The sequence below is a fragment of the Danio rerio genome, chromosome 8, assembly GCF_052040795.2.
Source record: "Danio rerio strain M-AB ecotype USA chromosome 8, GRCz13ab, whole genome shotgun sequence".
Lineage (NCBI taxonomy): Eukaryota > Metazoa > Chordata > Actinopteri > Cypriniformes > Danionidae > Danio > Danio rerio.
Genome location: NC_141028.1, coordinates 5,099,737 through 5,122,720, shown reverse-complemented (window position 1 = coordinate 5,122,720; position 22,984 = coordinate 5,099,737). Strand labels below are relative to the sequence as shown.

Here is a 22,984-nt window from a genome sequence, read left to right as displayed (position 1 = left end):
TTTACAGTATATTTCTGTAATTTAACATCTGTTATTTTATCGTATATTTCTATAATATAATGTGTTATTTTACGGTATATTTCTGTAATTTAATGTCTGTTATTTTACGATATATTCCTGTAATTTAATGTCTGTTATTTTACGGTATATTTCTGTAATTTAATTACTGTTATTTTACGGTATATTTTTGTAATTTAATGTGTTATTTTACGGTATATTTCTGTAATTTAATGTGTTATTTTACGGTATATTTCTGTAATTTAATGTGCTATTTTACGGTATATTTCTGTAATTTAATGTGTTATTTTACGGTATATTTCAGTAATTTAATGTCTGTTAGTTTACGGTATATTTCTGTAATTTAATGTCTGCTATTTTTTGGTATATTTCTGTAATTTAATGTCTGTTATTTCTGTAATTTAATGTCTGCTATTTTACGGTATATTTCTGTAATTTACTGTCTGTTATTTTACAGTATGTTTCTGTAATTTAACAGCTGTTATTTTATATAAAATTATTTTACGTAAAATTACAGATTTTTTGACAGTATAGTCACATTTACTTGATGTTTATTTAAACAATATCCCATCTTTGATGATGTGGTTATTTATTTTAATAACCATCTTGTGAATAACTCCCAAATACAGTTATATTTAGCATAAAACATTTCCCAAATGAAAGCAATATTCTGGGTTAAATAATAATATAAGACGTGAGCTCCGTTTTCAGTACAAGAGTTTGGAGTATAAAAAGAATGAAAATGTGTGTACAGTGGAAGTCATATGATTATAGTTTCAAAACGTCTTTTTTTTCTTCCTTTGATTGAACAAGCTGAAAAAACTAAACAATATTTTTTTTCTGAAGCTTATAGGTTGCATTTAACCCCATAAATTTCTTTAATAAAATACACTTTTATGCAGAAACGTCCCAGAGTACACACAGAAGTGAGCGATTAATGGTAAATTACATTCATTCCGGATTATAGAAGTGAGTAAACTAAGTTCTCAAGCACTTCAGCGTAGATTAGAAATGATATATCTTGTATGTAAAACTATGTGTTTGGTATACTTTATGTCTTTTTTCATTCAGTTGATTTTGTATTAAAAAACAAGGCACTGAAATGTGCAATTCACTGAGGTGACATTCAATGCCAACATGATGAAAATGCAGCAAATGGATTTTTTTAATGTTATGAATCTGTCAAAAACATATGCAGGTCATATTTCACCACAATATATACTACCTGACAAAAGTCTTGTCATCGATCTCAATTGTAAAAGCAACAAATAATAACTTGACTTCTAATTGATCATTTGTAAAAGTGGAGGGTAGATAAAGATGAATCATCTGTTGAGCTGCATCCAAATCATCACAAATACTGCAGAAGACCTACTGGAACCCACATGGACCCAAGATTCCCGCTGAAATCAGTCAAGTTTGGTGAAGGAATAATCATGGTTTGGGGTTACAATCAGTATGTGGGCGTGCGAGAGATCTGCAGAGTGGATGGCAACATCAACAGCCTAAAGGACCAAGACATTTGTGCTGCCATTACATTACAAATTCTTCAGCAGGATAGCGCTCCATCTCAAACTTCAGCCTCCACATCTCCATATATATATATATACATCTCCATATATGTATAAATCATTATGTTTTGTTCCAAAAACTTGAATAGGCGACGACTTTTGACAAGTAGTGTAAGGACAGAATACATTATATCAAATTACAATTTTGTTTTAAAGAAGTTTTTTAGAACTATATTGTAAAAAGTCCAATACAAATAAAACTGAATATTGAAACAATAATTATAACATCAAATAAAAATGCTATACAAAATATGAATGCAGCACGGTGGCTCAGTGGTTAGCACTGTCGCCTCACAGTAGAAAAGTCGTTGGTTCGAGTCGCTGGCTTGGCCAGTTGGGATTTCTGTGTGGAGTTTGCATGTTCTCCCTGTGTTGGTGTGGGTTTCCTCCGGGTGCTTCGGTTTCCCCCACAGTCCAAACACATGCACTATAGGTGAATCGAATAAACTAAATTGGCTGTAGCGTATGAGTATGCGTGAATGTGAGTGTATGGGTGTTTCCCAGTACTGGGTTGCGGCTGGAAGGGCATCCACTTCGTAAAAGAAACATATGCAGAAATAGTTGGTGGTTCATTCCACTGTGACGACCTCTAAAATGGAGACTAAGCCGAAGGAAAAATGAATGAATGATGAAAAAAATCATAATAATTTTTTTTAACTAGATGTCTATAATTTCTTATTCATCCTTTTGGTTTGCGGGTGATATATGACCTGCACAATTGTTCATGACATTCATCAATTGGTTATTCTGTTCATTTCCAGGTCATTAATCTCTGTTGATTGCGTCTCATGCTGCACACATTTCCCATCAACCCCTCTGAACCGTTTTCTTCATCGAACAGCTTCACTTCAGCTCAACCAGTGAGCAGAAAACATTTTCACACACTTTCTCCAAAACCCCAGCTCAAACATCAGCTGGACATTCCTCACCCTCTAAAAACAACCTGGCTTTCCAGAGCACCTACTGAACCACGACACTGGAGCTGTGGAGATAAATCAAGGCAAGACATGTGTGGCTCACTGCTTAGATCAGGGGTGGCCAATCCTGTTCCTGGAGATCTACCTTCCTGCAGATTTCAGTTGCAACCCTTATAAAGCACACCTGTCTGTAATTATCAAGTGGATTTCAGGTCCTAATTAATTGGTTCAGGTGGGTTTGATCAGGGTAGGAGCTAAACTGTACAGGAAGGTAGATCTCCAGGAACAGGATTGACCACCACTGGCTTAGATCTTCTGAATGCAACACGATTCTCTCTGCAACCAATTCTGAGATTAGTTTCTAACAGCAGATGGCGCTCTAGGGTAGTTTTCAACAGGAGGTGTTGCTCTAGGCAAGTGTTTACTCTATGCTAGTATTTACTGGAAGATAGTGCTCTAGTCTAGTTTTAAACCACCTATAGTGCTCTGTGCTAGTGTGTAATAGCAGTAGTGCTTCAGGCTAGTTTGTAACAACAGTCTTTAGGCAAGTTTTTACCAGCAGATGACCCTCTAGGTTAGTTAGCTGATAGTGCTCTAGGCTAGTTTTAAACAACAGATGGCATTCTAGGCTAGTTTTTACCAGCAGATGCTATTCTAGGCTAGTTTTTAACAGCTCATGACTATCTAGGCTAGTTAATTGATAGCGCTCTAGGCTGGTTTTAGACAGCAGATGGCATTCTAGGCTAGATTTTACCAGCAGATGGCATTCTAGGCTAGTTTTTACCAGCAGATGCTATTCTAGGCTAGTTTTTAACAGCTCATGACTATCTAGGCTAGTTAATTGATAGCGCTCTAGGCTAATTTTAGACAGCAGATGGCATTCTAGGCTAGATTTTACGAGCAGATGGCCCTCTAGGCTAGTTAGCTGATGGCACTCTAGGCTAGTTTTAGACAACAGATGACATTCTTGGCTAGTTTTTAACAGCTCATAGCCCTCTAGGCTTGTTAGCTGTTAGCGATCTAGGCTAATTTGTAAACAGCAGATGGCATTCTAGGCTAGCTAGCTGATGGTGCTCTAGGCTCATTTTAAACAGCTGATGGTGCTCTAGGCTAGTTTTTAACAACATGGACACTCTAGGCTAGTTTTTAACAGCATAGATGCAATAGGCTAGTTTTTAATAGCAGGTGTTTTTTACACTAGTAGATGACACTCAAGGCTAGTTTTAAATAGCAAATGGCATTGTAGTCTAGCTAGCTGCTAGTGTTTTAGGCTAGTTTTAAACAGTATGGACGCTCTAGGCTAGATTTTTTCCAGCTGATGGCACTCTAGGCTAGTTTTAAACAGCATGGATGCTCAAGTCTAGTTTTGACCAGCAGATGCCATTTTAAGCTAACTAGTTGATGGCGTTCTAGGCTAGTTTTATTCAGCATGGACGCTCTAGGCTAGTTTTTAACAGCAATTAGTATTCTAGGCTAGCTAGCTGATGATGCTCTAGGCTATTTTTAAACAGCTGCTGGCACTCTGGGCTAGTTTTCATCAGTAGATGGCATTCTAGGCTAGTTAGCTAATGGTGCCATAGGCTGATTTTTATTAGCAGATGGCACTCTAGGATAGTTTTAAATAGCAGATGTGATTCTAGGTTAGCTAGCTTATGGCATTCTAGGCTTGTTTTTACCAGCTAATGGCACTGTAGGCTTGTTTCTACAAAAAGATGGCACTCCAGACTAGTTTTGACCAGCAAGTGGCACTCTAGGCTAGTTAGCTGATGGTGTTCTAGGCACTCTAGGATAGTTTTAAATAGCAGATGTGATTCTAGGTTAGCTAGCTAATGGCATTCTAGGCTAGTTTTTACTAGCTGATGGCACTCTAGGCTAGTTTTTACCAGCAGATGGCACTATAGGTTAGTTTTAGCAGATTGCTTTCTAGGCATGGATGCACTAGGCTAGTTTTTAATAGCAGGTGGTGTTTTAGGCTAGCAGACGGCACTTTAGGCAGATGGAGCACAAGGTTAGTTTCTGACAACAAATGGCACTTTAGGCTAGTTTAAACAGAAAGTGGTGCTCTAAGCTAGATTTTAATAGCAGGTTGTGATATTTTTAAGGACAATTTTTTTTACTATACACCAAATGTTCATAAAGAAAAGCCGTTTATGCATACAGCTAAGTCATGTACTGTAAAGCGGGTTGAACACTGGCCACTGCACGTCTTTACTACACAGTTGTTTGTTAATAAGCAACACAAACAGATGGCGAATGGTGACGCTGGTGTGTTTGCCCTCATAGAAAACTGTTTATGATTCTAAAAGGCATCCCATGCTGAATTCAGTGTGTGGCAAATGACACACATCAGCTTTTATACTATATAAAAGTAATTAATGTAAATAAAGCTTACTATGAAAATGGTTACTGTGATCGAGTGGTATGTGTATGGAATTGGATGCAAGCAAAATACGGCAGTTTGTGAATCACACATAACCATCTACTGTTATCAACAAAGCTCTGAATCCATTCAAGAGAGAATTGCAATGCATTTGGGAAATCTCAGAGATAGCAATGCATCGATTTATCACTACAGCTCTGCACGGCACCATCATTTCAACCCGACCGTCAACGTCATGTGGGATGTCGAGAGTCAGACCTGAATATCAAACACCCATAAAACAGGCAAACAAAACAACACGCAAAGTCTCACACACTCATTCGCTCAGGCACACGTCTAGCTGAAGAGCTTGATGAAGCAGCCCTGGCAGTACGGCTTGTCGTTCTGCTCTTTAAAGGTGCCCTTGTTGAGCTGCTTGAGGCAGAAGGCACAGACGAAATGCTCAGGGTGAAACTTCTTGCCCATAGCTGTGATACAGCGGCCTGTGATGGGCTTCTGACAGCCGGAGCACAGCGAGCCGCGCCGGGCGTGATAATGAACCTCACAGTATGGCTGACCGTCATGCTCGAAGAAACTGCCATTGACGAAGGGCGTGAAACACTCCTGAAATACACACACACACACACATCGAATGTTAACGAGTTTGGTAAATTACAATGTATTTAACTGTAATATGAACTGTACGATAGATTTGCAGTATGTTACTGTATTTTAAAGTTGCATTGTGAAGATTATTGTATATTTTACAGCTTTTTCAAATATAGTACATTTTAAAACGGTAAAAAAAATGCAAAAATATTTTTACATAATGTCTGTATTTTTAAGAATTAGCCTTAACCCTACCCCTGAATACACTGAATACTCTTCAATATAAACTCACCCTGCACACAAAACACTCTGGATGCCAGAGAGAGCTCAGGGCAGAGATGTAGTTCTCCAGGATGGCACGAGCACAGCCGCCACATTTAGGCGCGAACAGGTCAAAATAGTCTTTACGGCAATATGCCTTCCCATCCTTCTCATGAAATCCTGGAAAAAAGAAAAAAGAACGTGTTGAGGGTTCATCAATGCCTGTTAATTCAGAGGTCATCAAATTTCAAAGTTTTAAAAGTCACAAATTTCATCAGAAGTCAATGTGATGTGCATGTGGTGTGTACTGTAGAATAAATGAACCAGGGGCCTCATGTAGGAAGACTTTCATTGAATTCATACTAAAACACTGCGTACACACAAAGCTGTAAATGTGGGTACGCAGTAATAAATTCAGATGTATGAAACACTGCGTACGCCGAATCCCACACATATTCTCTTTGTACATCCGAATGAATGTGAAACTGAGCACACCTGCACGAGCGCGAAACCCCTCCCTGCCTCCTCCCCCGTATGAATATGCTAATGACTCTACTTTGGCAAAACCAAATGAAAAAGCAATGGCGAAAGCAAGCAAGAAGAGAAACTTTGAACAGATTGTGAATTGGAGGTGCTGCTTTCGGAGGTGGGTTGATAATACATGATGATCATATAGTTTTATGACAGCAACCATTTGGCTCTATGTTTAGCATTTACTCACCTTCAGGACCAAAGAACGCCCCGCACTGGGCACAGAAAAAGTGTTCAGGATGCCACGTCCTGTCTAACGCCGTTACCACTTTCTGCAAAGTAAGAAACAATGAAAAGAGATTTTTTGAGGGAGTCGTATTTTGTAGCAGATAGAAAAAAATCACCAAAGGAACTAATCTCCACTAGTGCATGTACAGTTGAAGTCAAAATTATGTGTCCTCCTGTTTTTCATATATTTCCCAAATGCTGTTTAACAGAGCAAATACATTATCACAGTATTTCCTATAATATTTTTTTCTTCTGGAGAAAGTCTTGCGTTTTATTTCGGCTAGAATAACAGCAGTTTTTAATTTTTTAAACACCATTTTAAGGTAAAAATTATTAACCCCTTTAATCTACTTCTTTTTTTTTTTTTTTGATTAGTTTACAGAACAAACCATCGTTATACAATAACTTGCCCTAGTTACCCTAACCTGCCTAGTTAACCTAATTAACCCAGTTCAGCCTTTAAATGTCACTTTAAGCTGTATTGAAGTGTCTTGAAAAATATCAAGTAAAATATTATTTACTGTCATCATGGCAAAGATAAAATAAATCAGTTATTAGAGATGAGTTATTAAAACTATTAGGTTTAGAAATGTGTTGAAAAATCTGCTCTCCGTTAAACAATAATTGGGGGAAAAATAAATGGGGGGATGGCTAATAATTCAGGGGGGCCTGAATTATTAGCCTTTATCTCTCTGACCCGTGATTAGAGAGATAACCTAAAGATCAATAATTCTTGGCTAGAAATTGCAACAGCTGTGGGAAAGCAGAAAGTTTTTGTTAAAAAGTTTGGAAAAACCAAACCAAATAAGTTTATTAAAACCAAAAGAGGCCATAGCAAAAGTAGAGACTCAGGTACACAACTACAGAAATATGTTTTTCCACCATTTATAGGTTTTACACTGATGTATTTTGATTAATTTTGAATTTAAAACAGCTTAATAGTTACAAAACTATAATGAAGTCACAGAAGTATTTCTTTGATAACTGGGAAGGACTATTTAAACCTATCGGTTTACAATTTACAGATGGCCTGTTTCTCTGGGCTTTATTCAATTCAATTCAGCTTTATTTGTATAGCGCTTTTACAATGTAGATTGTGTCAAATCAGCTTCACATAAATGGTCATAGTGGATCAGGTTAGTTCAGTCTTTAGTGTTTAAGTTCAGTTTAGTTTAGCTCAGTTCAGTGTGGTTTAAAGTCATTACTGAGAGTTCAAACACTGAAGAGCAAATTCATCAATGCGCAGCTCTACCGATTCTGAACCATGCAAGCCAGTGGCGACAGCGGAGAGGAAAAAAAAACTTCATCGATAGGAGAGTAAAGAAAAAAAACCTTGAGAGAACCAGACTCAGTTGGGCATGACAGGTGATTTATTGGTGATAATGATCTTTAATATTGGACCATCACTGTCTTTTTAGCATAAGTATAGGACAGAAACTAGCCAGACAGTAACGTGTGAATTGTGGAGCGGGCTAAATCTAAAAAAAAAAACCATCTATATTTTTTAGTAAGTGTGCTTTTTTGTTTTTATTTTTGCGATTATAAAACATATATTTGTAGAGTAACTCATGTTCTGTTGTCATTAATATTATAATAAACTTTAAATGGTGAAACTGTCCGATATATGAACAAAAGCAAGTGATTTGATTAAAAAAATCTTGAATGGTTATAAAATGCTTACAATCATTAAAATAATGTATAAAAACAATAAAAAATCAATAGTATAAACATATTGAACGATATTATGATATGACGTAGTTCCAGAAAATTCCTACTTCTCTGTTTATCTGTCTGACTTTACAGTGGGTTTCTTTTGACCGGCCCCTGTCGTTTTAAGAATATCACAACAGCGAACGTGGCAAGTATAAAAGCCTCGGCTGTTTCGCGAGGTGCGCGCGCAGTCAGCGAAGGTGTGCAATGCGGCGCCAGGCGAAAGTATAATTCCTGCTTGAGAGTACACTCAGCTTTGGGTATGCATGTATTTTTTTCATTTATTGCCATGTCAGCAACCAAGGCTATTTTCATGGCAAGAACATTTCAATATTAAATAAACAATTAAGAACGACAAACAAATTAATACACAAATTAAATGAGATTTTTTTGTGTTAATACATGATAAGAATTCTAAAAAAAATTTCTGGTGTCACTTTGCTAAAAATGTCCTCAAGAGAGTTCTTTTCATAAAAAAGTCTTCTGGAATCAATAAAAACAGGACAGTCCAGTAAAATGTGTTTTACAGTAAGGGGAGTTTTGCAGCACAAACATTGAGTAGGGTCTTCATCTTTAAGTAAAAAGGCGTGAGTTAATCTTTTATGCCCAATACGACATCTGGTAAAAATCACTTGATCAAATCGAGTCTTAAAATTCTGTTTGAGATTTCAGGTTGGATCACATGTATTTTATTATTATCCAATGCATCCCACTCCTCTTTCCACTTATTTAAAATGAAAATGTTCTCAGCCTTGGATAAGAAACAGATTGTACTTTAAGTGTGTGTGTTCTATTTGATTGTGGATCCGTTTCACAGGTCTGGAGTCAGCTCTAAACAGTCTAGTGGATGTCTGACATTTATATGCTTAATATATGGTTCAGAATTGTACGTACGCACACACGTGGAAATTTCCTAAGTCTATCTGTGTTTAACCAATCAGGTTAGAACAGAGGCTCTAAACCCTTTTCACTTCGAATCCCACCTCTCTGAAGATTTTTTAAAGGCGCACGTCTGACTGATTGTTTAGAGAAAATGCTCATTTTTTAATTTCTTTTGCTTACAAACTAATGGGCTGTTCACACTGTCATCACCCGAGTCACATGAGCGTGAAAAAATCAGATTCGTGCCACATTTACCTGCAGTGTGAACGTAGCATTTATCTAACAGACTGGTTAATCTTTGGGTTAAAACTGTATAAAACCCTTTTTGTAATTTTTTTATAATAGGTAAAATAGCTGACAATAATAAATATTCATAATAATAAGAATTAATCTGCCATGTTTTTGAACTGTGCAGAGCTGTAGCTGCTTAATTAGGCCTGCTACAGTACTGTATTTCAATTGCGATCATTATGGTGGTACTTGGAGAGACAATTTTTTTGTGAGGTGGTTCTTAATGGAAAAAAGTTTGAGGATCCCTGATCTACAGTAGGGATGCAACGATTATAGATTTTGGTTGTGCGATTATAGTCTGAAAAAATAATCATGGTTTCACGGTTATCATGATTATTATGCATTCATTGATTTCAAATCCCACTAGTTTAGAAAATAAGATGAAAAACTCCTTTTATTTTATTAGTGTTATTTATTGCTGCTCAGTAACTAATTAATACAGCACAAAATAATATAAAAACAAACAATAGTAAATTTCTCTCTTTGTGCTTAAAAACATTTAAACAAAAATAATTTTACACTGTAATTAAATGACAAAACAAAAAAGAATAAATAAACATAAGAATAAATAAAAAAAAAAAACTGTATTCGTCTAATGCAGGGCTTGAAATTGCCGGTGCTCCCAACTTCAAAAATTCAGGAGCACCAGAAAAAATCCCACCAAAAATTCATGAGCACCACTGCAATGAATGTCTAATAATTATAGAATTTTAATGATGATAATGATGTCAATAATACTAACAATGAATAACATTTCTCATTATCATTCTGCCTTGAATGTGCGAGTTATCGGCTATAAAAAATCCTACTGTTACTTTATGAAAAATACATCTATGGTTTGCATCAAAAAAATGAAGCATTGCTGTAAGAAAAAAATATTTTGCAGTATTGTTTTATATGTTGGTCAATTTAATAAACAAAGAAAGGACAAAAGAAAAGGAGGAAAAGTCTCACTTCTGCACCTCTTTAAAAGTTTTGGTTTGGGTTTGGTCATTGTAAATGCTCAGTCTCATTAAGCGCTGATTTTCATCTCTCTAGCCTATATAAGCGGGGCAGAGCAGGATTCTCGCAATGACCACCAGCGCAATACTGTTGTCTTGCAGTTTCAGCTTAAATTTAGTAAATGCCAGCTTCTTTGGCGATGATGTGTACAGGGTTGGGTTTTACATTTAGCGGACATTTGCGGTGAAAACGCGGTGAATGCAACTCATCGAGATTCAAGCCATTAAACAGCATTCACTACATGTTTGCTCTTATTCGGCACCAATAATAATAACACTAAGTGAGTTTGGAAACCTGTGTAATTTTCATGTGCTTCTCCCTCAGACTTTAGCAACAAAAGCCCCGTCATCCCAACAAGGTGCGCTTAAAAAGCGTGAGCGCGCTGCACTTCGTGCGCGTCCCTCCCTATATTTTACAGTCTGTGGTCCCTCCAGTGGAAATAATGAACCTGCACGAGCTTGCCTTAGTTAATAGCCTCAGTCATAGTTAATCTAGTGTGTGTGGTTATTAGTCTCAGTGACAAACTAGCGCACAGTTTAGTTACAGCAGTTTTATTCCCTGCAGAAACACAGTGTTGAGAAGCCTTTACGATTAATTAACCATGACGAATTAAAGCACAGTTAATAGTGAAACCGGTTAATCGTTGCATCCCTAATCTACAGAACAAACCACTGTTATACAATGACTTGCTTAAGTCTTTAAAAGTCACTTTAAGCTGAATACTAGTATCTTGAACAATATCAAGTCAAATATTATGTTCTGTCATCATGGCAAAAATAAAAGAAATCAGTTCTTAGAAATGAGTTATTAAAACTATTATGTTTAGAAATGTGTTGAAAAAAATGATTTCTGTTAAACAGAAATTAAGGGAAAAATATACATGGGGGAGAATAATTTAAGGTGGACTTCAACTGTATATGGGGTAAAGAGCAGAACACTGGTCTCTCCATACCACTTGTCTTGCGAAGAAAGCGCACCAGCGACTGCACTTTCTGAGAAGGTTGAAAAGAGCATCAGCCCATCAATCCTCACAACTTTTTTACAGAGGAGCTGTTGAGAGTGTTCTTACTAATGGCATCTCCCTTTGGTGTGAGAATAGCAGTGTGTCTGACAAGAACACCATTGAGAGGATGATAAAGTCAGCTGAAAGGTCTGTTGGAGTCAAAATGACATCTATCGAGGAACTTTATCAACGAAGTTGTCTGTCTAGGGCAAATAGCATTTTAGGGGATCCAACCCACCCTGGTCATAGCCTGCTCACGCTCATGCCATCAGGCAGGCGTTACAGAACCTGAGGAGCAAATCAGTGCGGTTTCGGGATAGTTTTTATCCTGTCATTATAAGACTTTTGAATAATACCATTTCTTAAGCATTGTTGATAGCTAGTGTTAAATAATAAATTAATAAATATGTTAAACTAGCATAAATTGTTAATATTACAGCAAATGGTGAAATAGGTATTTAATTATTAAGTAATTCTCTTCAGAGATTTTTTAAAATAGATTATATCTTATATAATTATATTTTTATGGAAATATAAAAGCTTATTTATTATGTTAGGATTTTATATTGTTTGTAGAGTAATGTTTTTAATGTTCTTGTTGGGTCTGTTGCAACGTAATTTCGTTCTGCATTACAATTCTATTGTGATGTGTTGAATGACATAAATAAAGGAAACTAAAACTGAAACTGGATTTTTCCACACATAGTCTGGATTGGCATCAGGTTTTGATGCTAGTCAAACGAAAATGTATCAAATTAATGAAGTTTCTTCTCACATCCAGGATGGGTCCGTTACAGTAGTAGCATCTTGGAGAGAATAAATGGTGATAATCCCTCTCGCAATATGGCTGTCCTTCTCTCTCAAAGAAGTTCCTGGAACCAATCTCCTCTTGACAATGTGTGCACACGAAATGCTCAGGATGCCATGTGCGCCCCATTGCAGTTACCACCTGTACAGAAACAAACACACTTTTAATCCCGATATGCCTTTAACATTGCAAAACACTGGTTTTTCAGCATGGCGGGAACTGGGCATCTCTCAAATATCTTGCTTACTTTCAGAAGGCACCATAAAATCTTTCCAACAGATTGTAGATTAATATAACGTTCCAAAATCCAATTTTTATAAATACAATTGCGACATTTTTTAAAACCAAAGTTGGACAAAGAAGAGCTGAGATCCAAAACAACAGAGATTGAATACCTTTTACTGAATTCACCTTGTTTAAAAGGATTGATAACAAGGATTTATGACACTTTGTCTAACAACTGCACTTCTGCCTGGCTAGAACTTAAAGATGTTTGGGAGAAGGATATTGGTCAAACTATTGAAGAAAATGACTGGGAAATTGTATGGGATAATATATATCCGAAGTGTACCTCTCTTGGGATCCATGAGCTTAATTTTACATTTTTTAATAGGATCTACTTTACTCCAATACGTATTAAGAAAATGTTTGCCAATGCCACAGACCTGTGTTTCAAATGTAAAAAAGATAAAGGTACATTCATTCATAGTTTTTGGGACTGTGACAAAATTTTGCCATTTTGGAAGAAAATACATAAGGTAGTGGAAAATATTCTTAAGCTAGATTTTGACATGACCTCAGTACTTATTGAATCTTAATGCAAACAATCAGTTTGAAAAAGATGCATTCCAGTTATTTATTGTATTGGTATATTTAGCTAAAAAAAAATATTTTGCTACTCTGGTCTGCATCAGGCTCCATCTTTTAAAATGTGGATATCACAGATAAAAAAAAAAACTTACCTATGACAAACATAAAAAATGTGATAGATTTTGGTCAATTTGGTCTCCCCTTTGGAAGTACTAGAAGAGCTCTCTTAAATCAACACAGCATCCTTGACATTCATTTCCACCTTTTGTTATAACCTACACTTAAAGACTACTCTAAGATGATGTAATTGTACGTTTAATTATTCTTTACCTATTTATTTGTTGTTTTTTTACATTAATTTCTCTGTTACTTTCACTCTTAAAGGTTCAGGACACCCCGGAGAACTTTTTTTTTTTTTGTATTAACAGATGTGTGTGTGTTGAGCATCAGTTAAGAAAATGTTAGCACCTGTCAGCTTTAATTGTGGGGAAAACTGGATCATTTTGAGCTTTTGTCACCTAATTTCAGCTTCCGGGTTTAAAATGATTTTTGGGGCGGGATCAAAATCGGCGACGTAGCACAGAACTGCAAGTGCAATGATGACGCGTCGGTTTCTCATTATTATTCATAGCGGAGTTTTCTTATCCTATGAGAAGAGCCGGCTGCTTAATTATTCATGAGACCTGCCAGAGTCAAGCCCGAGCTGAGAGACACGGAAACCACGGCACAGTATTTAGCCGTTCATGAAGACTCATATGCGTTTGTTTCCATCATCCACGGGGTTTGTTGCATGTTTTCCCCCGCGATCTTGTCAGGGCCGATCATACAGCAAAGCTGTGTGTGTGCTGCAAGCATTTTTGTCGGGAGAGCAGCACGAGAATTAGAGAATGGCGGACGCTGTCTTTCATCAGGTGTTCGTTTACATTCAGACACATCACTGTGCTGCTGTGTTTGCCTAAATCCTCCAGATTACCAGCAAGGGTTAATGGTTAAAATAGACGGGTCAGGAGACCTGCTGCACTGAGTCTGCTGGATACGGGGATTGAGGGAGAATCCTCATTTATAGTGTTTACATGAACACGATTATCTTTATAATGATATAAATTGTTGTTGTCTGTATATGAAATTACGAATAACAAATGTAGCAGGGCATTAAATCACTGTTCATTTCTTTGCATTTTAACTTTGTAAACTATAAACTCATGCGTCTCCTCTTTGTGTCTCATTTTGTGAGCTAACTGACAACAGCAGTTATTCGCTCCCCTTCTTCCCTGCTGGCCACGCCCACTCCTGCCCGATGCTCGCGGAGCTCCACGCCCATTAATCATGCATCTTTTGAAAAAATTCTGAAATAGACTTTAACCGAAAGTGGGGGGTGTCATGGCCCTTTAAGACTGTACATTCTCTGTAATATGTTAAAACATTTTGATGTTAATGTTTTGTGAATATGGGCATACAATAAAATAAAAAATTTAAAGAAACAAACACACAACCTTTATCTAGATGTGTCCAGCTGGTTCTACTGAGCATTTCATATTAGCTTATTTAATCACAGATCTCTCTCCTCTATATTTGTAGCTCTCTGGCTCCCTCACCTGGCCAACTATGGGTTTGCTGCAGGCACCACACACTCCTTTGGCAACCGTTTGCACTCCCAGCTTGTGGAGGTCAGATTGAAGACTGCCCAGCATGTTGTCCAGTTTGTTAGCCTGTCCGTGTGGGCCCTTGCCCTGGGCCATGATCTACAGACAGACAGGACAAGGGTTAAAACATTTGCAAAACAATCATGTGCACAAAACACAAAGAACTTAATCCGTTTGTTAAGTGGTGACGTGTTTGTGACATATGTAATACTGTTTCCGGGTCCAAGCCGCCATTCATTTGAGTGGAGAAATCATTCGTTTATGATCACGTTTTATTCCTGTCACACATTAAAGTTGATTTTATATAAAATCATAGTGTACACAACAATCTCTGGGCTTGCTGCATAACAAATACCAAAAATTTAACAATTTATAAAAAATTTATCACTTTCTGGCCATCGGATATTAGGCATGGACATATATATTGCGATTGGATTTTCGAAAGCATTCAATCGCTTTGTTAACGTTTATTATTACCATTTCATGAGTCTCCCCATTCATGTGAATAGAGTGCTTGGACCCGGAAGCCCCTTCGCAAGACGTCACACCTAACAAGCGGATAGTCCTGTGTAGTGCTTTGAAATGTAATTTGTTTTATTTGATGTTTGACGTAATCTCAACTGAAACATGAAGACAGACGGGACATTTAGTAGCTCCACCCCTTTATCAAAAACATGACCAATAGTGTTTTGTTTTCATCAAAGCGCATCAAATGAAAAAAAGTGTCTTAAAAGAGGCGGGGCATGTCAAAAGCTAAAAAGCATTTGATTGGTTGGAAGATTTGAAACTGAAGTATGAGGTGATGTCAAAATAAATTGTTGATACCACAAACTGCAAGCTTTGAACGAATCTATCAGGTTTATATCTTCTAAATGCAAATTTTGTTTTGGAGCCCTCTAGCTCAGGGGTTGCCAAACTTTTCAGCTTGCGACCCACAAACAGGGCCGGAGTGGGACTCCTTTTTAGCTCTGGAGTTTCAAGCCTTAGACCGGCCCACCTCAGTAGATGACTGACTATATTAAAATAACGTCATTTCCAATTCAGTTTCTAATGACACTAACACGTCTTTTTCAAGGACACAGCTGCTTTAGAAATTCAAATGTTTTTCATGAATATGAGAACATTAATTCTTTATAGATATCCAGTCCTTTGTAATGGTCGTCATCATCAAATAAAAATGTACCCCTACATAAGTAACCCGAACAGTATTTTATGTCTTAACACTGAAAATGAAAAAAAAAAATTATATTCTGGTAAGGTTCAAACTCGGATCGGCAGCGTCCTAACGTATCGCGCTAACCACTAGACCACATTGGCGCTGTTAAGTACTGCACAGTTAACTGCTGCTATTGATGTCTACTGTTTTTTACCCTACTCTTTTTTTTCCCCCCCTTTTTAGATTTCTTATAAAGTTATGTCAGATTTATTAATGTAGTGAATCATCTGATCTTCATTGAGCAGGTGTAATATTCATTAATATTAATTAATATTCACTAAGGTGCCGCTGTTTGGGGTGGAATGGGGTGCAGCCCGCAGGTTAATGATAATCATCATTAACCTGCAGGCTGCATTTTGCTCACGGGGCTGCGAGAAAATAAATAAAAAGAGCGGAGCTGCGGCAAAATAATGAATAAAAAAGAGTGAGGTTATGGTCAAATAAACAAATAAATGAAAAAAGTGCAACTGCTGAGAGTGCAAGCAGCTAGGGACACCCTCGTGGCCAAAAAACGGACGGGCCACCGGGAATTCTCCCGATTAGCCAATCCGGACCTGCCCACAAAATAACAATTCCAGTGAATTGTGAACCCCACTATCCTTGAAGGTGGTTATAAACATACAAACAAAAAGTGCAACAGTCTAACAACCATATGATTTTTTATAGTCATTATTCATTTGTTTAATTTAATATTACCCTCACTTAATGAGAATGGTGGGCAATGTTTACAGCACAAGGCTATTCTTGGTTAATTTTGAAGGCAGCCACTTGGAGATCGCTCTCTATGTTTAGTGGTGGTCTTTATTTTCAGTGTACACGAGTGCCGTAAAGCTTAACATTTGCTGTAAAGTTTAAAATTGTGTCGTAAAATCAATCTGCTGCAACTAACACTATTGCTGTGTCATTAATCTAGCCCAGGGGTGGCCAACCCTGCTCCTGGAGAGCCACCTTCCTGCAGATTTCAGTTGCAACCCATATCAAACACACCTGCCTGTAATTATCACGTGGTGTTCAGGTCCTAACTAATTGGTTCAGGTGTGTTTGATATGCAGAAAGGTGGCTCTCCAGGAACAGGGTTGGCCACCTCAGATCTAGTGTAATAACCCCAGGGGTCGTAATACAATAGGAATGCATTTGAAAGGCTGATGGCTTTTTATTTGCATGTTGTTTTTTATGTAACTATTAAATACTACTTTTAGGGTGCTTTCACACTTGGTTCAATTGCCTGGACTAAACTCAAGTTTGATTGTCCCCTCTTGCCACCTTCTCGGCTGGTTTGTGTTCACACCATCTTTTTTCCTTCTGAACACAGGTACGCTTGTGCCATCAAGCGGCTGTTTTGTGTACAGCTGTTGCTGCATGACAGCCATGAAAGCAAATCGCCAAAATGGAGACGTCATCATTCAGCGTTTACTGAATGTGTTGGTTTTGTTACCAAAACCAAAATATAGAGAGCCACTTGCATCTATCTTCCACAAAAACATTCTAGAACATCACTTGATATCTGCAAAAGTCGTTTTTGGTGAAGACAAGCAGATGTTATCACTGTTTGCACTGGGTCAGTCTCGCTAGTCACCATCGTAGGTGATACATCGTAGGTGATAGACCTACTGTATATACACACAAATTAACTTTATGAAACCTAAAGTTTGTTGTTCAGTTGGCAGTTCACTTCTGTTTTTTGGTACGATTGCATTCATATCAGAAGTGAACCGTATGATAGTTCGAGTGAATCGTACCCTAGACCACCTCTTTTAGGTGGACTTGGGTATGGTTTATGGGTGCGCACCCGAGTTCAGAAGACACGTTCACACTAGCTAAACGTACCGTACTTTGACATCAAATGAACACGGGTGCAGACCAAAAGTGCTAGTGTGAAAGCACCCTTAATCTTCTGTAGGTTATGGGTAAAATATGGCAATTCTAATAGTTTAATCAAATCACTTTTATTGTCACATCATCAGCAGCATGTGTGCTATGATGAGTAAAAAGCTTAGTTTAATAACATATATGATATTTTTGGAAATTACCAAGTAGCTAATAGATATCCTTAAAATGAACATGCTAATATTAACATCTGAAAAACTTAATTTTAGTATCAGTAGAACTAAAATTGATAAAACACTAAAATGTATAAAATTATAGTTCATCACCACATCAAATCTGGTCTTAATTCCAGATGTTTTTGTCTGTAGCCCACAATATTCTTAAATAAACCAATGTGCATTGGTATTCCCAACATATTCTAGAAAAAAAGTAATGAATAATACCAAACCTGAATAGTGACTTCATGATGGTAAATTGTAATCCTATCAAAACATTGTCCAAAGCAAATATTTACAGGCCTAATTAATACAGGGTGGTCTTAAACCAAGTGATTGGCTCAAATTATATCTGGGCTGCGTCTAAATCTAATCTAATTTTAATGATCAAAGTAAGAAACCAAGAAAGGTACACAAACACAAATATCTCCAAACGCTGAAGCATATATAGCATTCAATTGACAAATCACAAACCCATATTTTGACATTATCCTAGGAGAGAACCATACAAGAGAAGCTTAGCCAACAGCACATCTGCACCTGCAATGGTGGGAAGAGTGGGTCGTACTCCGTCTGGCAGCCCACCGACGCCAAGACTTTGGGTGGGGACACAGGGGCAGGTGGAGGGATAGGACTGGGTGGGGGTGCGGGTTTGGGCTTCGGGGAGGGAGCTGGAACTACCACAGGTTCAGGGGTTGGGGGTTTGGGTGGCACTGGTGGCAGAGTTGGCTGGGGGGGAGGGGTAGGCTCTCTTGGAGGGGGGGAAGGGGCTGGTGGAGGGGGTGGAGGCAGAGGGGCAGGGGCTAATTTAACCACAGGGGGGCACTTGGGTTCTTCAGCAGGGGGTGGAGGGCGAGGCATAGGGGGAGATTGGGGAGGTAGGATCATCTTCCTCTGAGGAAGAGGAGACTCAGGGGGTATGATTATCTAGAGAAAGACACCAATCAGACAGAAGAAGAGAGAGAAAGAAATGGAAAGTAGAGATGAAGAAGCAGCAGGCACAAAAATTAAGTGAAACTAAAATGAAATTTAGCAAATGGAATTGAATGGAAACAGAATGTGCTGAATTCATTAATCCTTCCCGTCTACCTTATCCACATCCCTGTTGTGGTCTTCCCGTGAGCGTTTGGGGTTGGACATGACGATGACACCTTCAGTGAGCCAATCGTCTGGTTGCTGCTTTTTTGCTTTTTCTTTGCGGGCAATTCCCAGCTTGCCTTGCAGTTCCTCAATGAGCCGGTCCTGAGAGTTGCTCTTGTGGAAAATCAGGGGGCCCATCTTCCTACGTATCAGGCCATCTCGGTACATGGGATGGACATTTTGAATCTCCTTTGTGCGTCTGATCACTGATTTGATCTGGGACAGCAGTACAAAATCCTTGAGATGCAACATGGCTCAAAAATGGTTGATTATTGTGCTAAAAAGCAGAAATCTAGGCAAGCATTCAGATGCAATCCAGACGCAGGATCAGTTGGAATGGAAATGAGAGTTTCCATTTATGGTGGTGGTTAGCATTGGGTACTTGCTTGTTATGAAGTGCACAAATGTACCAAGGTAGGGTTATGGCTATCAAGTACACACACCAATACTCAAGTTCAAATTAATCTGCTTTTCCTATTAATACAATTTATTATATATATATATATATATATATATATATATATATATATATATATATATATAGAGAGAGAGAGAGAGAGAGAGAGAGAGAGAGAGAGAGAGTGAGAGAGAGAGAAAGAGAGAGAGAGAGAGAGAGAGTACAATTATTAGAGCAAGAATAACTGCAGAGTTAGGAACTGTTACAATCTCCGCTCCAAAATAACACATCAGATGGGTTTCAATCCAACCACTTTCAATCATATTTTATCTCTAATAAACATGCAGAGCACCCTAAAGGTCTTGATTGTGTAGATCAGGGGTGTCCAAACTTGGTTCTGGAGGGCCGGTGTCTTGCATATTTTAGATCCAACCTTAATCAGACAAACATGGGCTACCTTAAGCTCTTAGGCTTGCAAGAAATGTCCTGGCAGGTGTGTTAAGGCAAGTCGAAGCTAAACTCTGCAGGACACCGGCCCTCCAGGACAGAGTATGGACACTCCTGAATTAGATGGTTCAAGTGAGGGTTAGAGCTAAATTCTGCTGGAAAATGGTCCTTCATTAGCAGTATTAGAGAACACGCATTACATGCTAGGAATAAAATCACTGCAAGCCTTGTATCCATATCATTCCCAATTCGATTTTCACAGCATTCCCAATCAGCAAGCATTGCAGGACCATCCATACATGTCCAGAGGCTGAGATCCTGTCCATTGTGCCAGCCATATGGAGCATGGGAAGATCCATCTGGGCATCTGGGGTTCCAGGGCAAGATGACGGAGTGAGAGAGTCATCCATCCAGCTTGCCTCAGTCATGGGAGTCATGGAGCCATCAGGTCCTTCGTAGGCCATCTTCAGCTCCATGTCAGCCCAGTCGAGATCACTCCTGCAGTCTGACTGGTCCTCCAAGAGCCCATCTCCCATTTCACTTTCTGTGTGAGTATCAGGATGAATGTCACTGCGATCTGCTGCAACTATCGACTCCTCATAGATTTCTGGTTGTGCTTCCGAAGTGAGTTGTGAAGAAGCTGATGCTGTGATATGAGTCTCATTCTCAGGCCTGCTGAAGCTCATGGCGAGAAGTTTATCCAAGGCATCTTCAAGTGAAGGCTCATAGTTTGGTGGTTCAAGGTGCGGTTTGAGAGAAACAACTGGCTCAAGATATGCTGATTCTTGTTTTGGGCTTGGAGACTTAGAAACCCCAAGAGTTGGGGAAGTGGGTATGATAGGAGGAGGTGAGAGAGCTTTGGGAAGAGACAGAAAAGATGATTCAGAGACTGCAGGAAGTGGAGACCTGGGAAGGGATGGCACTGGGCTCAAAGGTTTTGTTTCAGGTCTGGAGAGATAGAGATCTATAGATGCCGGTGTCATCAAAGGACTAACTCGTTCATTGACTCTGCAAATCGCTGGTGAACTTCTTGGACTAGGAGACTTGGTGTTAGGCGAATAGGAGTTCAGTCCAGAGTTCATCAATTTGGCAGATGGACTCCCCTCTCTGACAGGAGAAAGGTACTGACCTCTAGGTGCAGAAGTCATGGGTATAGTCTGAGATAGAACAACTAGAGATTCCACCTCCGAGGAGAGCAGGGAAGCAGAAACATCAATGGCAGAATCCAAGCCCAAGTCAGGCGCTGGAGAGAAACGTGGACTAGATGCTGGAGGGGGAGACAGTCGAGAGTAAGACTTAAATACACCATTGGAAGGTAGAGGCACAGCCCCTGGTTCACCAGAATCCTCCACAATGTGCAGTTCAAAGCTTGAAGGACCTGGAGAAAATTGCCTAGATTCTGCTGGTAAGGTAGGGGACAGGGATATGGACACGGTAGTCGTAGGAGGAGGGTGGATTTCAGCAATGGTAGTAGTTTGCTCAAACAGTGGCTCAGAGTTCAGGGAGCCTAAAGAACTTGGCTGGAGGACATAAGGAAGGGACAGGGGAAGAAAGAAGAGAAACAGAAGAGATCGACAGATTAAGGGATGCAGCGAATGAGAAATAATTAAAAAGCTTCAATAGCATATACAAAACAGCAAAGGGAAAAAACAAAGAAAAATGAAAGTGATACTTGGCACAATGGTGAAATCATGAGATGAAAATAAAGAGATAGACAAGCAGCCAAAAAAGTTTACAAGAATAAAACTGGTTAATTTTGTGAATGTCAGATGAAAACACGCAAGTTTCCCAACAGCACTGTAAGCCCAAGAAGATTGCAAATACCATTGGCACCAACTGTCTCGACAATCTGCTTACAGCGTTTTTGGGAAACATAGCCCAGATTGTAAAGGAGTTATAAAAATAGATCACCCAAACAACATAGTTCAGCACACATTCCAAGACACAACGTCTCTTCAGCTCACTCACACTGTCCTACTAAAGCCATTCCAAGTTGCTGGCATCTATACACACACTCACATTGCTCTGCACCTTAAAGTCTGAGAGGCAGGCCATGAGCTCCTCAAGTTCTCGTGTGGCAGAGGTTGCTGAAATTCTGCCCTGCTGCTCGGAAGGTGCGTCCAACTGGCCGTCAGTCAAATTGCTTGTCAAAGCACATGGGCTGGGTCTGTTTACATAAATTAACATAAAATAAACAGCATTCCGTTAAAATACACAATGCAAAGGCATGGTTCCCCAACTGTAGAGCAGCAATTCTCAATACTGATCCTCATAATCCCCACTATGCATATTTTTATGCGTTTCTCTCACCTCTTTTGAGGTTTGTTCCATTCAACCGTATGAAGTAGACATCACAAGAGATCGTGCCATGATTCATGTTTGAAATCATTTAATTATATGGCTACCATGCACAAGATGTGGCTACCATGCTAACCACATGATTATGGAATAACCCTTCACACTTCTGTAATGATTGGATATGTTGCAATCAATAGTGCAGCATTTTTTAAAATAAAAATCAAGTTAATTTTATTCAATTTCCCATATGCATGAGGTAGGAATCAGTGAACACTATATATATAGAACATGTTGCATGTCTCTTTTTGGAAAGAACTGAATCAGATGTGTTAGCAAAAGAGTCATGCGAAATAAGCAGGTTGGCTGTTCGTGAGGACCAGGATTGAGAACAGCTACTGTAGAGTAATGTGGTAATGATCTTACGTTGTGGAAGGCACAGAGCTCTCCAACTCATTCAGAAGACTTTCTACAGTGGGACGCCCATCATCTGTCCCCTTTGTTCCATTCCTCTGAGGCTTGTCCTGGGCAGCCGGTGTCAGTGTAATGCTTGGGTGGGCTCCATTCTCTTGGATATAGTGGGCAACACTGCAAGGCGGCAATGGAGGTGCAGCATCTTCTGCAGCAAGAAAGTTTTAAAGTACAGTTACTTGGGACAGCTCCCTAACGCCCCATTCACACGGGACGTCAGCGTCAACGTTTCCCATTCACTTTGAATGGGTGACGTCAGGCGTTGCCGAACTGCATTGTGGATCCGTCAGCACCTCTTCAGAGGCGTTGCTCGCAGCAGAAGTTGGGACCTGC

At 38.8% G+C, this 22,984-nt stretch overlaps 1 protein-coding gene across 32 annotated transcripts in view; it reads right to left on the bottom strand.

The window, feature by feature from the left end:
• The window catches only part of pxnb (paxillin b), a 78,548-nt gene that overhangs the window by 3,307 nt on the left and 52,257 nt on the right, over positions 1-22,984 (bottom strand). For 2 of the 32 annotated variants that reach the window (XM_087264097.1, XM_087264093.1), the window contains exons 5-14: positions 22,607-22,799; positions 21,905-22,052; positions 20,185-21,405; positions 18,991-19,257; positions 18,442-18,828; positions 14,596-14,742; positions 12,158-12,331; positions 6,457-6,538; positions 5,767-5,915; positions 2,026-5,489 (exon numbers count right to left, since the gene is read on the bottom strand). In XM_087264097.1, coding sequence (XP_087120223.1) covers positions 5,223-5,489; positions 5,767-5,915; positions 6,457-6,538; positions 12,158-12,331; positions 14,596-14,742; positions 18,442-18,828; positions 18,991-19,257; positions 20,185-21,405; positions 21,905-22,052; positions 22,607-22,799 — 3,035 coding nt within the window. In that variant the 3' untranslated portion in view covers positions 2,026-5,222. Of the gene's footprint in view, positions 1-1,940; positions 5,490-5,766; positions 5,916-6,456; positions 6,539-12,157; positions 12,332-14,595; positions 14,743-18,441; positions 18,829-18,990; positions 19,258-19,963; positions 21,406-21,904; positions 22,053-22,606; positions 22,800-22,984 lie in introns of those variants that run through there. The other 30 variants (XM_087264099.1, XM_087264095.1, XM_087264098.1 and 27 more) reach the window with 25 other exon arrangements.